The 17,908-nt window shown below is 38.2% G+C and overlaps 1 protein-coding gene across 1 annotated transcript in view; it reads left to right on the forward strand.

Moving 5' to 3' along the window:
* The window catches only part of LOC100892811 (WD repeat-containing protein 38), a 43,248-nt gene extending 30,438 nt beyond the window's left edge, over positions 1-12,810 (forward strand). The window contains exons 3-10 of the mRNA XM_030997520.1: positions 1,475-1,595; positions 2,812-2,928; positions 4,763-4,860; positions 5,552-5,632; positions 6,615-6,746; positions 8,502-8,651; positions 10,880-10,927; positions 11,804-12,810. Coding sequence (XP_030853380.1) covers positions 1,475-1,595; positions 2,812-2,928; positions 4,763-4,860; positions 5,552-5,632; positions 6,615-6,746; positions 8,502-8,651; positions 10,880-10,927; positions 11,804-11,998 — 942 coding nt within the window. The 3' untranslated portion in view covers positions 11,999-12,810. The remainder of the gene's footprint in view (positions 1-1,474; positions 1,596-2,811; positions 2,929-4,762; positions 4,861-5,551; positions 5,633-6,614; positions 6,747-8,501; positions 8,652-10,879; positions 10,928-11,803) is intronic.
* Positions 12,811-17,908: the final 5,098 nt, after the last annotated feature.

Raw genomic sequence — 17,908 nt, forward strand, 5'->3', positions numbered from 1 at the left:
GATGCTGTCTGACCGTAATTGAATGCCTAAAACCCCTGGGCTTCTCGGGGCTCCGCACCCCTCACCTCATGTCAATTAGTGTCCTGCCATGCAGTGTCACAAATAAGGTATCAAAATATGCTCATCTGATTGTAATTAAATACCTAAAACCCATGAGCTTCCGGGGGCTCTGCTCCCTCGACCCAACTAGGTGGCCTAAGGCGGGCCCCTGAGTGCTTATCTCTCTATACTAGCCAGCTTTGTGTGATGCAGTGAATTACCAAATCAAAAACCAAATCAAACACACAATACTCTACATGTTCAGACACTAGGGTCAGACATTGGCATACTGGCCCCTGGATGCTATCTGACCATTATAAAATGCCTCGAATCCCTGAGTTTCAGCGGCCTCAGCCCCCTGGACCCCACGCCAATTAGTGACCTGCCAGAGTCATGAATAAGATATCAAATATGCTAATCTGACCGTAATATGCCCAAACCCCCTGAGCTTCCAGGGGCTTTGCCCCCCGACCCCACGCCAACTTACGCTACACTCTATCTGGTCATAAATACTTTAGCCTCCTGGGGGTGATGCCCCCCTCAAACGTTTTTGCTCATTACGCCACTGCATGTGTTCAGATATGACGCGGCAAAACTGCAGTGATTACCAAAAAAAATGATGACATCGAGTGTAATATGCATCACATCTCCATATCTCATAATACAAGATTGAAGGGAATCTGCACAAGTCCTTTGTTGCGCACATGTTACCATTTATTTACACCTAGTAAAAACAACTGCCATACATTAATTTTACCGCTTCTTATCTGAACGACTGGAAGGGGCATTTGTTTAATATGCATAGATACTCTTTTCTCACCCCTCACTTTACATTTATTTATACATGAAATAGATTTAAGCGTACCAATTACCAGAAAAAATAATTTGTGTATATATCTAGAATACATAAATCAAACTCCAAAAAACATCACCTGCCACTCTATAAGTAAACAGTAAAGGAATATGAAGAAAATGCAGGGTAACTCCATCTCACCTGTCTATTGTAGCCACCGATGTTGCTTCTCCTTTAATGGGAAGAAATGTGTGTTGTATGACCTGTATAGAAAGGTCACCTGTCTACAGGGGCCAGCTTTCTTGTTTCCATTCATCAGGTGGCCTTTATATACAGGTTTGAATGCATCTCTTTCCAAACATTGTTTTAGCAGATCAATAGGAAGAATAGGTGTTTTATGACCTGTATAGAAAGGCCACCTGTGTAGTAGCCGGTTTTCCTGTTTCCATTCATCAGGGGGCCTTTATATACAGGTTCGACTGTATCTCTTTCCAAACATTGTTTTTGCAGATCAATAGGACGAATAGGTGTTGTAGGGTCTATGACCTGTATAGAAAGGCCACATGTGTAGTACGGTAGCCAGTTTTCCTGTTTCCATTCATCAGGTTCAACTGTATCTCTTTCCAAACATTGTTTTTGCAGATCAATTGTGTAGCTTTCTCCCGGGATCTGGAGATGATGGTGACTGGATCAGATGATAGTAGGGTGCGCGTCTGGAACAGACCTAAAAACATCCTGGTTTGCAGATTTTTCGGGCACACAGGTAAAACAGAGGGATATAAAAGGGTCCAAGGGTTATATTCTTTAAAGCCACACTGTACTAGTTTGGCCAGGAGGGATTAGACCTCCCTGCATGGTCACTGACAGGTGGTTATCTCATCAAACAAGCTCTCAATTAACATAAGAAAAAGGGGATCATGCATGGGGGAACAATGATCACCAATTAGGCATTGTTTGCTATATAGAGGGCGCAAGTAGCTATAAGTAGTGCAGTGGGGCTTTAAACGATGTTATCTCTTATGTTACAAACAAAAATCAAAATCAGGACAAGTTAATATCTGGCTGCGTTCTTGTAGTGAAAAAAGACTTCTTCTTCAAGCACCAGATATAAATGTTACCGGTAGTCCCTGCAATTTAAGTTTGTTTTGAGACTGAATAACATTGTTTTCTCTAACAGAAAAAATAACATTATTTTCCTGTCACAGCCCCAGATATATCACAGCTTATGATTAAGTTAACCGACATATACAGTAATTCATAGAGTCATATCAAAGCGTATTAGCTTAGGGTTTTTTTTTATGTACATGTGTTATTTCTTTTTTATTTGGACTCCTTCCTGTTTTCTTATTGATTTATCCACCAAAGCAGAACTATTCTTTGATATCTTTTTGATACATGTATCATACCTGTACACTGCCAAGTCAGGGACTTCCTAAAATCATTCTGTAACATAAAATTCTGAAAACTGTTCCAAAGAAAAAGCACTGAATTCACATCGCAAAAGTTTAGAAAACGATTTCACTGTGTGATCAATCACTGTCAAAGCATATGCCACACACCAATTTGTAAACGGAATACACCCCTGTACTCCAGGTTTGCTATTAATACTATTATCATTAGTAGTAGTAGCAGTAGTAGTAGTAGTAGTAGTAGTATAAGTATTGAATTATTATTATTATTATCATTATTATTAATATTATTATCATTGAAAATATTATTATTATTATTATTATTATTATTATTAATATATGTAATATTATTATTATTATTAATATTATTATCATTAATGATAATTATTGTTATTATTATTAATGTTATCATTATTAGTAATATTATTATCTTTAATATTATTATCATTGATAGTATTATCATTACCGGTATCTTTATCATTATCTTTATCATTATCTTTATCATTAATATTACCATAATTATTATTGTAATCATCGGTATAAGTATTTTTAATCAAAACCCATTCACAGGTGCAATAAAAGGAGTAGCAGTGTCTCCTGATAGTTGCTTCATTGCTAGCGCTTCTTACGACCGAACAGTTATCGTGTGGAGAACAAGAAATTCAGAAATCATCTACAAACTCACAGGTAGGTCAGACCTATACTTTGGTGATGAATTTAATACATAGACAATTTTCTGAGACTTGAAGTAAGAACAATTTTCAAGTGCTTGTACCTATTGAACCATGCCTTCTTTAGCAGAATTTTAATTCATAAAAGGAGAAAAATAGAGCCCTTTATTATGATTCCAAAACGTGTATATTATTATTACATGTATATTCAGTTTCAGTCCTTTTGGTTCTCTTTCTCATTTGTTTTATTTAAAGGCCCACTGCACTACTGGTAGCTACTTGCGCCCTCTATATAACAAACCATGCCTAATCGGTGACCATTGGTCCCCCATGATCCTCTTTTTCTTATGTTAACTGAGAGCTGAGTTGATAAGATAACCACCTGTCCAGTGACCTTGCAGGGCACTCTAATCCCTCCTGTAAACTACGGCAGATAAGCTTTAAAGTCAAACTAGGAATAGAGCTTATGGAAAATCTCTTATTTCACCTAAAAATATAGTCTGATAACGTGTAGCTTGACAAATTCAATAGGAAAAATAATTTCTTTTCAGTGACACCCAGTTAAGTGAGTTAACCATGAACTTTCAGCCCTTAATATCTTAATAGAACTGTTTTCTATAACAACTGGATAGAATATTGTGTTGGAGGAAAGTATTCAAAACAGAGGTTTTATCCTTGCTTGTTGGACTGCATCAGTGCTCTAGTAACCTTTGGTAACTAAAGCCATTAATACCCAATTAGATAGCTTAGTGAAATATGGTGGCACAAACAGAAGTGTCTGGAGTGCAAAATGCATTTTTTTTAATTGAAAGCAGTTGTGACACAGAGAAAGAACCACATCGTACTTAAGATATGGAGCCGATAGAGGTATTTAGCGTCTCAATGAGGGTTAATGCTAGCTAAACTTTCATTCAGATATCACAGAAAAAGAACTTTTGAATTAACAAACTTCACTCTGTTGCGTTTCGGACGTGTCTTTGTGCTAAGCATTTCCATAAACTACCCTTATTCCAATTATACACGTAGGCCATAGATCCAAATTGAAGGGTCCTTCACACCTCAGCAAATATAAGGATTCAACATTTAGTTTTGAACTGTGATCAGAATGGCACACTGTTTTCGTGCATAGTCAAATTAATCTCAAGGATTAGTCATATTCAGATCATAGTTCAGATTGCTATTGTAAATGTCCATGATCTTTTTTAAAAGTTACAACTAAGGTTTGAATTACAATTATTGTGTGTGAATGGGCTCAATAAAAGCATTTGAAATCCCAAAAGGTGGTTAAATAAAGCATTAAAGTCCACAAAATCAAATAACGAAGGGGTTTTTTAATAGTAAATTAGTGACCTCTGGTTTCTAAAATATGGATACATGTTTTCATCTGAAATTAGTCTTGAAATGTAACAGTAATTCATAATACAGATGGTCTGGTAAGAGTAAGAGCATGCATTCCGGATCAAAACATTAAAATTAAATGTCAATAAAAAGCTCACTATCAGCTGCTATGGGTTTGGTAACTCCCTCGCTTCCTATACCTTTTAAATTCACACCTACTATATTGTGTTACTCAGTACAGGAACCTATTCACATACAAGCTATGATTTATCATTTAGGCTCCTCACATTTTACATTGTTTTACCTTGCCTGTCATATCTATATATTTTTAAACATCGTACCTATTTTCCGTACATTATACTTGATTTGAAATCTTTGATTTTTCCTGGTGTAATCTACGCTTATATACGCTTGTATTAAAAAAAAAAAAATGTAAATTGTTTTTTGAAGTAAATGTGGAACAAATAAACTTCAACTTCAACTTCTTGTGCTTCAATTTCTCCTGCATGCAGGCCATTCAAGGGCTGTTGAGACGGTGGGGTTTTCTAACGATGGCAAGCTGCTTTGCTCAGGATCCTGGGATTCCACTGCTATCGTGTGGAACCTAGAGGTAGGTAGGTCCGCTGCTAGGGCAGTAAATGCTCTGGCAGCAATTGCTTCACCCGCAATTCCCTACAAAAAATAATTGATAATTGATGAGTCTGCTAGCTTCTTCACTCAGGGGTTGCCTGCATGCACATCAGTATTCATAATGCTCTTTCGACGGGCCCTGTCTGCAATAATTATTAACCGAGCAATTGGTAGGCATCAATAAATCTTGCCAATAGACGATAGTGTCAGGCTGGGATTTGAACCCTCATGCCTTAGATTGAGGGTCAAGTGAATGAACCGCAATACCAGTCCTTGACCCAAACCCATGTACCAGACCCTAACTAACCCTAACCCCATATCTGATGAAATAGACGCTGGAGCAAATCTCGCTGGAGCAATGTCTGGTCATCCTGGAGAAAAACTTCAATTTTTCCACTGAAAATCTGAAACTCAGAGCCTTAGTACTAGGCTATGGGTAATCATAATTTTTAACCCCCCCCCCCCAAATAAAAAAGAAGTAAAAGCCAGTGAATGAAATCCACCAATACCAAGATACCTGGTATGAAGGAGTGGCTGTAATCCTTGTTAGTATTCCAAAACATTGATGTCATGAGCAATTTAATTTTCTATGCACAGCTTCTCATTATATATATGTTTTAACTGGGCAAGTTTTGATTTAGATTTTTTAAAAACAATTTATCCCCGAACAGACTGGAACACCCCGAAACATTCTGACTGGACATAAGAACTTGGTGCAGTGCTGTGCCTTTAGCGCCAACGATCGTTTGCTGGTAAGTGTGGGTAGGATAAGATTTTTTTTAAAGACCCATCACATCTAGAAGCTAGAAACCCCCCCCCCCCTTCCCCCCTGTAACTACCCCCAAATGCCACACCTACTCTCAGAGGGGCACATCTTGTAAATTGTTCAATCTATAGGTGCAGGGAGTCATTGTTATAGGTGTAGGCCTCCATAAATACAGGGAATAAGAGAGCAGTGATCTTCCTGGCGGGTTAGTTCGATGGGGGTGGGGGGGGGGGGTAATCACTGTTGTTAATTTAAATTCAGATTCCTATTTATTCTTCTTCTTCCTTTTGAGAACAGACCTCTTTACAGAGTATTATCGTACTATACTGGGGGTGTGTGCAGGTGGACCACTACACCGGGGTTTCCCCCTACTCTTATACGAATAGTGCAGTGGGTTCATAACGTGCAAAGGTAGTGAATCTTCTCTGCACAGGGCCTCCATTTAACGTCCTATCTGAGGGATGGAGTGTTTTCCACTTGACATAACCTGCATCTATGAACAAGGGAAGGGGCACGTTAACACACAACGCAGGCTTCAGTCATCTGCCTGGGTGGATTAGAATCCAAATATACAGGATCATCCTTGAATATATTTCAACAAAAGATAACATAATTCAAAATTATAGTGTCAAAAATACAGTCCAAATTGATAAATGAGTGCCGATATGTCAAAATTGAAATTGTGGTATGTGGTAGTTATTCTAAAGAAGTTGCCAAATGGAGTTATTATTATTATTATTATTATTTTTTTTTTTTTTTTTGGGGGGGGGGGGTTGGGAAGCTCTCCTAGGGTGGTAGTTGTCTGAGGGCTGTATTTCACAATATGTTATCGTACAAACAAACATTTTATCAGTAAGTAGAGCTACATTGTATGTATCTTAAATAAAGTCATATTTGTTAGTTGTAGGCTTTTATATAGTGCTGTGTATATCTCATGATATGTCTGCAAAAACTTTTCTTTACTCCAGGCAACAGGGTCGTGGGACCACACGGTACGTCTCTGGGCGCTCTGTCGTCAGGCGGGTATGGACCAGGTTAGGGTACTCAAAGGTCACACAGGAAACGTCTATGCCGTAGCCTTCTCCAAGCTTGGCATGCTGGTGAGTACAAAGGCTAAGAAAGTTATCTTAGGGTTGTTCTTGCATGGGAGCATTGACCACCTCCACCTCCATTTAGAGTAGAGGTGTTGTGGTAAAGTGGATATGTCACCAGACTGTGGATCGAACACAAGGTCCACGGTTCAAGTCCCGCCGCTGCACTAATGTCCTTTGGCAAGACATTGATCTACATTTGCCACTCTCCACCTAGGTGATATAAATGGGTACCTGGTAGGAATTAATTCCTTGGAATTCTAGAGTGGCGTAATGGCCGCCTTGCCAAAGCCAGGGTAATAATCGGGGCAGCGCCAGGAGCGTCACGACGGGATGGACATGTGCGCTATATAAGAAGCCACCATTATTATTATTATTATACCTGTAATCAGGAGCGCCAGGAGTGTCAAGTCTGATAGATACAAGCGCTATATGAGAACCAATATCATCGCTATTATGATCTTGGGGTTGTTCTTGCATGGGGCGATGACCACCTCCATTAACAAATGTCCCTCTGCAAGAGATGAATAGTATTTTGTGTCCATCATGTAGGAAAGGTTGAAATGCTAATAGTGCTTTAATTTTAAGCTTAAAAAGATTGTTCATGGGGTTCCTGTGTGGGATTGATGCATAATGCCTTATTTTACAAGTGCTTCTACTGCAAAAAAATTGCATTGTCCTTATATGGAACTACATGTGCAGTTTAAGATGCATGATTGATTTGTACCTTTACTAAGTTAGTTGAGCAGGATGAAGAAATACACAGGAGGGGTGAGAGATTTAGCCATATGAGCTTATTATTGAAGGGAATAGTTAAAGCTCAGAGTTTGACTCTGAACCAAATATGTGAGAAACTTCTTGTTGGGGTGTATTGAAAATGTGTGATATGGCAAAGTCCAGTTTTATTAAGCAGGTTACAATGGCATTAATCCTAAGCGTGGCATCAAATAAGATGAAACAAGTTTGTATTAATAATACGAATATTCCATTCTTGTACAGCACATTTCACATTAAGACATAACCTCTTCATGCACTTCCAAATGACTTTGGATATCATTACTCTTTGCTTTAGCTTGATGATTATTATTCCTTTCATCCTTTTTTTTTAATCCAAAAAAATTGATATGAAATATACCAAAGTATTAAAGGGAAAGTCCACCCCCAAAATAAGTTTGTTTCGATAGAGGCAGAATAATAAGAAAATCAAGTGAGTGAAATTTTGAGCAAATTCTGAATGAAAATAAGAAAGTTATGAATTATTGAAGTTGTGATCAATCAAATACAAATTGGCAACTCTGTGACTTATCATACGAGCTCTCCTTCATTTGCTTTGTGCATAATATTCCATAAAATCATGTTTTCTTCGTTATTGATGACGGAATATATATTTGTTCCTTGCAGGGGGAGTATAGAAACATATTTGCAATTATTATATTTAGGGTGCATGTATGGTTGAAATTTTTCTTGAGGGAAAATGAAAATTTTAGATTTTTTTTAGTACTGAGCAAATGGAAGTTGAGCTCACATGATACGTCATGGAGTTGCCAATTTGTGTTTGATTGATCACAACATGTAGTTCATGAACCTAGCAGAACTAGATTTGAAAGAGGATTTTATTTTCAAATTTATTTTCAAACCAGTTGTAAGTTTGGGTGATTAAACTGCTTGAAGCACACTCAAGATACATGCTGAAAATGCAACTATCGCATGAAAAGTCTAACTGTTATGAATTCATCCTGAGTTTCATGACTTGTTTCTTCATAGGCGACAGGTTCGTGGGACAAGACTGTTCGGTTGTGGAGTTCCCGTGATTCTCGTTGCCTAGCTGTCCTCTCTGAGCATACTGGTTGGGTCCGGGCGCTTGCCTTCTCAAACGATAGCAACATGGTAGCCAGTGCAAGTGATGACGAAACGGTATGAAACTTTCAAAAACTTTCATGCTCTTTAAAATAACAGGATGATGCACATATGTGACCTGGCACCACAAAACCAACAAAAAGTCGCAACCAGCGATTCTCCGTAATCAGCTAAAATGTCAATTTAGGTGAAAAAAATAGATTTTTGTTTTTTTGCATTTTCTGAAAGAGTGGTCTTTTCTGTACCTAGTATCAAAATTTGGAAGTCTAAAACATAGTAGAAGATGTGTTTTAAACGGTTTTTCTAGACCAGTTTTTTTCGCACAGCCTTCGGTCTCTTCCAAAATTTGATCACTTTTCCCGAGCGAAATTATCGTAGTCCGGAAATGGTCGGTCGTTGCTAACGGGTCGTGCTACGCGGGCTGTGATTGGTCCGTTATAGCAATCAGTGCGGCGCGCCATTTTGTTTGTATCCGCTTTCACATCCGAGTTCCAGATTTGCGTTAGTCTTATATTCTCCGTTAACGACTTCGAGTAGCTTGATTGTACATCACATATCCAGAATTTGTTGATCAAGAGTAAGAACATTATTATATTTTATACATTTGAGAGTGACAAGTTGCGAAAAAGTCTACAACGTCGTTACAATGCCAGGTTTTGTACGTGAGCAGAGCCGTGGGATGGTACCGGGGTGCACCAACGCAGTCATAGTAAAAATACTTTGAACCTCCTGTGAGAAAGAAAACAGTATGGGAATTAAGTATAAAGCAAGTTCATAATGTGGTTACAAATAATTGCCCAGATGTATACAAAACAAGATAGGTGACAAGCAGTGTTATGTAAGGGGGAACAAAAAGACTCCGGGTCCACCATGAATAGGCATTGTCTAGTGCAGGTGTCTCGGCACTATGTTGCAGTTCACTTAATCTGTCCAATTACAACTCTATACATTTACAACATAATAACTTTTAAAAGACTTAAGTCCACACATTGAAACCTCAGAAACATAATGAACAGACTATGTTTGACCATCAGGCCAAATTTCAGCCTAATCTGAAAATCTCTTCATAGTGGTTGCTATGGCCTTTTGATTCACCCTTCTATTGATTTCCCCGTGGTTTGCTTGCTCCGCATGCTTGAATAGCCCCAAACTTTAAAGCTCTCTTTCTCACAATTTAATACCAGTAACCTCCCTCACCAGCTCTTTTCATTCACTAAATTGAAAGGGTTAGGAAGCTTCAATTTGGACAAGTAATATACCATTTTAATGAGGAGAACTTCTTCTTTCATAATCAGATGAAATCAGGAAAATAATTTTTTGCAACTTTTTGGTGGTTTTGTGGTGCCGGGTCACATATAACCATCCAAAATTTACTGAATCACTGCAAGTGATGCCAAAATAATTAGAGAACTTTGCAAGCTGATGAACATGGTGAGGCACATCTCAATCATTTTAAGATAATGAGTCTTGGACAATTCATCGATCGAAAGTTAGAAAGTTTAATAATATCAGCATGATAGCTAGTGCAATTGATGAAGAAACGGTTAAAAAACTTTCTTGACTTTCAAGAAGTCATGGTGATGTACAGTACCTTCATGTTGCACTCATCATTGGGAAATGTCTGTAGACTCACTACTCACACAATATTGATGACAATTTGTTGAGTGGACAGTGTATAATTATGCCATTTAAACATTGGAAATTACGAGTTTTTTAAAAATTTGCTGATTGCGGAAGTTAGAAAGTGTAATGACAGTGGCATAGTGGTGAGTAGATGAGGACAAGTGGTAAAAGCAGAAGACAAATTAATATCTTATTTTGCAGTTGGACAAATCTTTTTGTCTTTGGGAAGTCATGATTTTTTTAGTTTTTTAATTTAACTTTCTCTGTGAATTGTATGTAAGCAACATCATTTTTTTCATTCATTAATTATTCATAATTGAGGGAATAACTGTAACACAAGAAAATTATCAGTGACAGATAGATCTCTAATAGAAACCATGACATTTCTCAATCTAATACATGTATGTATAGATTTGAAATTAAAAATTAAAATGGGTGATACAAATATTGTTGCAAAATTGGTTTTGAGTTTCTGATGGTATAACTCTATTATCAAATAAACATTTACCTTACTTGTATTGAGAACTGTTGCTGAGCTAGCATCATGAGCATCCCTGAACGGTGTGTGCGCTTTATATTAGTTAACACTATTATTATTATTATTATCACCATTATTAGCTATCATTAGTAATCTTTTGCTTCTTTGTGATATTGATATCCAGGTCAAGGTGTGGGATGTAAGGACTGGGGAATGTGCAAAGACGCTTGAGGTAAGAATCTAGGATAAAGTTGAACTTTGATGCAAAAAGGGGCAAGTTTTGAGTATTTTGAGAGTATCGTACCGGGAGGTCCTGTTGCCTCTTTGTTTAAGACCCCTTTTGTATAAAATGTATAGGACCTCAACATGCAGGTTTCAGTCTAATTGAAAAAACAAAGTATTTTCCATAAACGCATTCAAGAGAAAACTGCTAGAAAACAGAAAATTGCTAGAATTATTTATGATTATTTTACATTCTGCATTAAATGATGGTAGCAATCATGTTTTCCGTCATGTCCAAGATACTTTAGATGGAAGATGAATTAATATCAGTACCATTCATGTGTTCTTTTACATGATTACGACAGTAACCATTTGACTTCTTTCATGTAAGTAGAGGAAATGAAAATTACAGCACTTATCGAACAAGTTTAATGGTACACGAATCAAAACTACTGATGACGGATAGTCAACCTGTTTGAAATGTCGAGCCATTCCCGCCACTCATCCTCTCCAAGTGCTATAGTTCTCCTTAGAACTATTAGCTAAGAAAGATAACCAACAGTCTTTTTCAAGACTATACCAACAGTCCTTTCAGGACTACAAACCCTCAAGAAAGATTACTGAGAGTCCTTCTCAGGACTGCTCAATCCTCCCTCTCTCTCACATGGTGCACCCGCAAGCCTACTGTATATGAATCAAAACTAGCTCATGATATACCGTATGAGAGTGCTTCTCATCATTTTGTTTGCTGCCATCTAGTGTTAAGATACATGTCATTGAGGACAGTCATTATTTATTGCACTTTCCTATGTAATTGTGTCCAACTTTTTAGATGTAAGAGGCCCTTTGTTAAGAAAAATTGATTTTTTTGTTGTTCTGTTTACAGAGTGATTTGGAGCAGCTACAGACTTGCGTGTTCTCATCTGAGGGGGCCCTGTTTGCATCCGGGGCTGCAGCAATGGCTGTAGCGGAGAAAAGGAAGAAGCCTAGTAAAGCAGATGAAAATGAGGAGGAGGAGGAGGGGAAAAGAGAGATAGATGAAAGAACATTGGAGACAGATGATGACGGTAGTTTTGGCTAGATGCTGCATGAGGTATGCCGCTGTAGCAGCAGAAAGGAAAATCTTTGAAGGGACCTAAGGAAAGAGATCGAGGACATTTGATATAGATGATGATGGTGGTTGGTGCTAGATGATGCGTAACATGTTCTGCTATAGCAGCGGAGAGGAGAATCCTGGAAGCGATGAGAGCACATTATTTCATTGCCAGTATTCAGGATACTGCCTGGTTTCTGGTCCTGTAATTTTCCTTTCAGGCTTTTTAAGACATCATGGCCCAAATTCCAAATTTAGGCCATGCATGGCTATAACCGTCAACTATGGACATAGAAATGCTCATACTTCCTGTTCATTAGGCATGTACTCTGCTTATGGAGGTTCTCACCAGTGTGTTTCCATTATTTATAAAACCATGGTACCATTTTAGGAATTTAAAAGTTTTGCGTCGCCCTAATCCCAAATTCATCACAGATTTGTTTTCCAGACGCCTCTTGCCTTACCATTTACTACTGGTACCTGGGTTTGTATATTATGTGAGCAAGCGAGCAAAAACAAAAACTGTAGTGGCAAATATAATAATTTTTTATAAGGTTTATAAAATACAAAATTATATATCCGGGCACCTCTATTTACATATTTGAGGATATAAAGGATATTTCATCCTGTTTTTAATATTTTGTCAAGCGAGTGGGCAAAAATAATTCTTAACCTTGGTAAAAAATTCATTTAGATAAAAAATGTAAAAACGCTCTAGATAAGATTATATCCGGGCGCCTTGCTGCCTACAATATCCTGGTAGCGAGCTGCTAGAATATCATCTTACCGGGGGTATTGATGCAAATGAGAGAGAGAGAGAGAGGGGGGGGGGGGAGGAAGGGAGGGAAGGAGTTAGCTAGAGTAGAGGGTGAGGTAAATAGAGAGAGAGAGAGAGAGAGAGAGAGAGAAAGAGAGAAAGAGAGAAAGAGAGAAGGGGAGGATGGAGGAAATTAGATGCAGAAAGAATTTTTGATATCTTCAGATTGACAGAAAGTAATGACTGTACAAACTGGACAAAGACAATTGCCAAAACTGACCCCCCAAAAAAATCAGTTATTGACAACAACAAAAATGTGATCAGTCTTTCAAATCTATTTTTGTTGTTGTTTATTGTATGTTTATTACAGTACCTTTTTACATGTCAATGTATCATCTATGTATCAAAAAATATATATTTATATACTTGAAATGTATATATTACAAACAATCAGCTCAAGTAGTTTCAGTCCCTTTTCGTATTCATTGCCTAAAGAAATAATGTTGGGACTATGTAATATGTAACTGTATGGTTCAAATATATCAAATCCTTATTGCTCAACAAGTAGGTTGAATCCATCACAGTGTACATGTAAGCAATTTATTATAAAATAGAGGTAGATAAATGTGCACCAACAAATTTTATGTTGATATCTCAGGAATATGTTAAAAGCAATTTTGTCAAAAGGTTTTGAAGGGGGAATAGTTAACGATAACAAAAGGGTGTATCCTGGCTGCGGTTAATGGAGGGGAAAGGGGGGGGGGGAGGGGTTGTAATATTACTATGGAAGATTGGGGGGGGGGGGGGACACTGACCCTATATTGTAGAGAACTGCTATCGATGGGATCAATTTGTATCTTTGGAAGTCCATAAATAGTGGAGGCCGGGGGGCCGTTTCTCGAAACCATCATAACTACAAGATCAACGACATCTCGCCACTGTCACGCAACTTGTCAGCTAAGTGTTTCACGAAGCCGTCTTTGCCAAGATGAGCGACAACTTCCGCGACAAGCGAGTTGTCACTGCTCCGAACCCGTCATATCTTTTTAATTGCTGTAAAGCGCCATCACAAGTCATTTTGTTGCCATTCCATGGGCCGCGAAATGTACGATTAGTTTCACTATCATTTTGAGAAAAATATAGACGAGTTCGGTACGTAATTCTCTGGGATGCGAAATGCAAATGTACAAAAGTGAGAATACAAATTATACAGAAACTTTAAAAAGCTAAATATAAACATTAAGTCACAAATCATTAAACTATAACATATAAATAAGATAGATAAGAATATTACACACCGTTTTCCGTAGTCGATCCATAGTCTTTTCTTAGGATACCGTGATACCTTGGAGCCTATGTGCATTATTATTCCCTCTCTAATTACTTCTTCCAAATTATATTTTCAATGTCAAATCAATTATATAACAAGTATTTATGAGACTCTAGAATAAAAACTGGCTGAGAAAAGACATTTTGCCTAAAATTCCTCGTCACAATAAACAAAAAGTACGTATTGATAAACTATCACATTACGGTATCCTTCAACTAACTTTTCATTCGACTGTCGAAAAAAAAACACTCACCGGTTTTTCTTCAATTTAAGAATCTTTACAGAAATATGCAAATCGTTTAGTGATCTACATTTGATAATGACACTATTTATTATTTATTTTAGGAGAATTTATATGTATATATTTCTTTTTGAACAATTTTAGCCCCAAAACTTGTTTTGGGTTATTCTTGATAAATCAAATGGATCGTGACAAAGACTATGTTCTTGAGCTGCTAGTATCGCGATATATCGATATCATGTCTGTCATGGCTTTATGAAACGGTTTATCCGCTTCATGACATCTCCGTAGGTCGCCGACAAAGATATGACTGTCATGGAGTTGGTTTCGAGAAACGGCCCCCAGGTTTTATTGCTTGTAGGAGGATGAAAACCACCCTTTGCTATGTCACTTATGAGAGCAATATTTAAGTTTCCTTTGTAGCAATGTAGGAAAGTGATTTAAATTTAGATTTATTCCTGTTCAAATTTTTTTCTGCTGTAAAACATGAACAAGTAGTTAAAGGTATGATAATAATCTTATGAAACTATAAATGTAGATAATGAACAAATAGTTCAAAGGTATGATAGTACTTTTATGAAACAAAGAAAGTGTAAAGAATACTGTGTTATTGAGAAAACAAAATGTGAACAGTCTTTCAAACCTGTGTAATTTTTGTGCTCATATTGTATGTATATTCAAGTACATCATTACATAGTGATGTATCATCTCTGTGTAAAACAAAAAATATATTTATATACTTCAAATTGATATACTTTTATACATTCCATTTCACATATTCTCTTGTAATTCAATAAATAGAACTTTATTGGTATATATTTGAATAATCTTGCATCAAACTCTTGTATTTCATTCGTTCCAAAATATAATTTGATAAGAAAAGTTAATGAAGAGAGAGAGAGAGAGGGATACATTTATATGACAGAGAGATAAAGAATCATTTCCATTCATGCATTTATTTACATATTTATGTTCTTTTTTAAACCCTGATGTGCTGATAATTTAGACTACTATTGGTTATTTTGATATCAATAATTTAGATTGAAGTAATATAAATCGAATCCCGATGCATCCCGACAGCGTTATTTTCTTCTGCGGCACAGATTAGGCCTTTTTTTTAAAAGGGGTCTTGATTTACCCTAATCCTAACCCTAAAATTTCCCATAGGCTCAACACGCACCTAACCCCAATCCTGTGCCGCCGAAAAAAATAACGCATCCCGGCACAGGCAGAGATATTAATGGAACACACGATGCCAGGGTGTTTGCTGCCATCTCGTGTCCAAGTGCATATTTTTGCTGAGTCGACCAATCAATCATAATTTTCATATTGCTCCGTTTAGTCTCATTTCACAACGCCCCCTATCGTCAGAGTCAGCAGCCTAACATCTTAGCCTATGGACGTTTTTTTTTTTAAGTTCGTTAAAAATTCATTTTTTTTTGTTTAAACGAAAAGCACATCCACCCCGACGTACGTTATCACTAGCTCTTTCATTGGAGCCCTCATGTCTCATTGACTTTTGAAAGTTCACCCACCGTAATTTTTCAAAATAGTTTGCAAGACTCGGTCTGCCAAGCGATGGTAAGTTTATAGGTCAAGCACACGAAGGATTAGAAGCATGAATTATCAATTATCACTTCTGCTATGTTCATTATGTCCATTTCATCCAACCCCCACCGTAATTTTTCCATTTACTAAAAGCAAACATTTTGCCGAGTTTTAGCAAAAACATGAATATTCATGAACGGTCAGACAATACAGCCTTTTAGTACGTAACGTATAGTGAATGGGAATGGGCGATGATCCGTTCAGGAGGTAGAGGTCAGTGGTTTGTGCTGGCAATGTTCACGCGAGCGAAAATGAGACAATCGGAGCAATATGCATACATGTCTCGTGTGCTTTTTGAATACTTCGCGAACGAATTATATAAGCTACAGTCCCATATACGTCCCGGACCGTCCCGGACCATCCCGGACCCCATCCGGGGTGATCCGGGATTCGGTCCGTGTTGACACCGTGTTGGCACCGGGGTGGTCCTGGATGGTCCTGGATGGTCCTGGATGGTCCTGGATGGTCCTGGGCGGTCCGGGAGTCGACCCCGGATGTTTTTGACGGTCAAAAACTGCCGGGGTGGTCCGGGACGGTCCGGGACAATAGTTTGATCCGGGGTGATCCGTGTAGCCACCGTGCTGGGTCCGGGGTCATCCGTAGTGGCGCCGGGGCGGTCCGTGTTGATCCGTGGCAGTCCGGGAGTGAGTTATTGACCGCCCAGGACCATCCAGGACCATCCAGGACCACCCCGGTGCCAACACGGTGTCAACACGGACCGAATCCCGGATCACCCCGGATGGAGTCCGGGATGGTCCGGGACGGTCCGGGACGTATATGGGACTGTAGTTTAAAAGCATCACACTTTTTTGAACAAAACATCCCGGACCATCCCGGATCACCCCAGACCATGGTCCGGGATGGTCCGGAGTGGTCCGTGCTCGTCCGTGCTGGTCCGGCTTTATATGGGACTGGGGCTATACTGTACGAATTTTACCTTCAATTTGGGCAAGCATCCTGGAAAATGTGGTTATTTGCCCTGAATGGCCTTTCAAAAACAGTTTTTTAAATAAATATATTGCTTATACCACGCCATTATTGGAGGAGGAGGGGGGGGGGGGGTGCATAAATAGGGGGCCTATTTTATTTTGTATGTAAAGTGTAATGGAAGGTAAAAGGTAACATTTGTTTTGCAGGGGAGCTGTGCCCCTGGATCTGCCACTGTGAAATAAAAAGCACTTCAGTTTTGTCAAGATAGAGACATGTAAAATATATACACTTTGTTTTGTAAATCTGCATGTGTATATTTTTCAATCTTGGGTGTTCAGATTCGGCATGATGAAGGCATACCATAAAGCTGCTTTCATGAATTAAAAATTACTCCTCTATTTTGCTGGAAGAAACAAGGAGGTATTCAGCAATGAGCCTCGCCCCCCCCCCCACACACACACACCCACAAACGCACACATTTTACATGTTAACGGGTCACTGCGAATAGGCCATTTTCGTAATGTAATCAAATTAAATGCGTATGTCTTTATTGAGTGCCTCGTTACAAATTATTTCATTCAATATCACCTGTTGTTGTTCGGTATGATAAACGGCTTGTCCTACCAAGCAACAAGATATGCAACTCGCATTCTGACTATTGAAATAAAATCATTCATTACAGGTGAAAAAAATAATTTGTAACATGGCGCTAATTTGATTACATTATGAAAATGGCCTATTGAAAGGAATCCAAAATGTTAAGAGTATTAGGTTGAGTGATCGCCCCCCCCCCCCCCTTAAGACCTCTTCAAATCAATTCACAGATAAGAGTGATTGTTGTCGTTATGGGTCAACTTGCGATCGTAGACACACCTTATTATATCTGGGAGCCCTTTCCCACGCACTTGATCCTCACAGAAAATCCTGCTTTTAAAAAAAAGAAATTCCAACAAAAGATGCGAAATGCAGTGAATAATGCAACAAAAATAGGTGCTCAATAATAGACTGCTGGCACCAGCTCTCGCGTCAATT

Source organism: Strongylocentrotus purpuratus, unplaced genomic scaffold, assembly GCF_000002235.5.
Source record: "Strongylocentrotus purpuratus isolate Spur 01 unplaced genomic scaffold, Spur_5.0 spur5_scaffold_4, whole genome shotgun sequence".
Classification (NCBI taxonomy): Eukaryota; Metazoa; Echinodermata; class Echinoidea; order Camarodonta; family Strongylocentrotidae; genus Strongylocentrotus; species Strongylocentrotus purpuratus.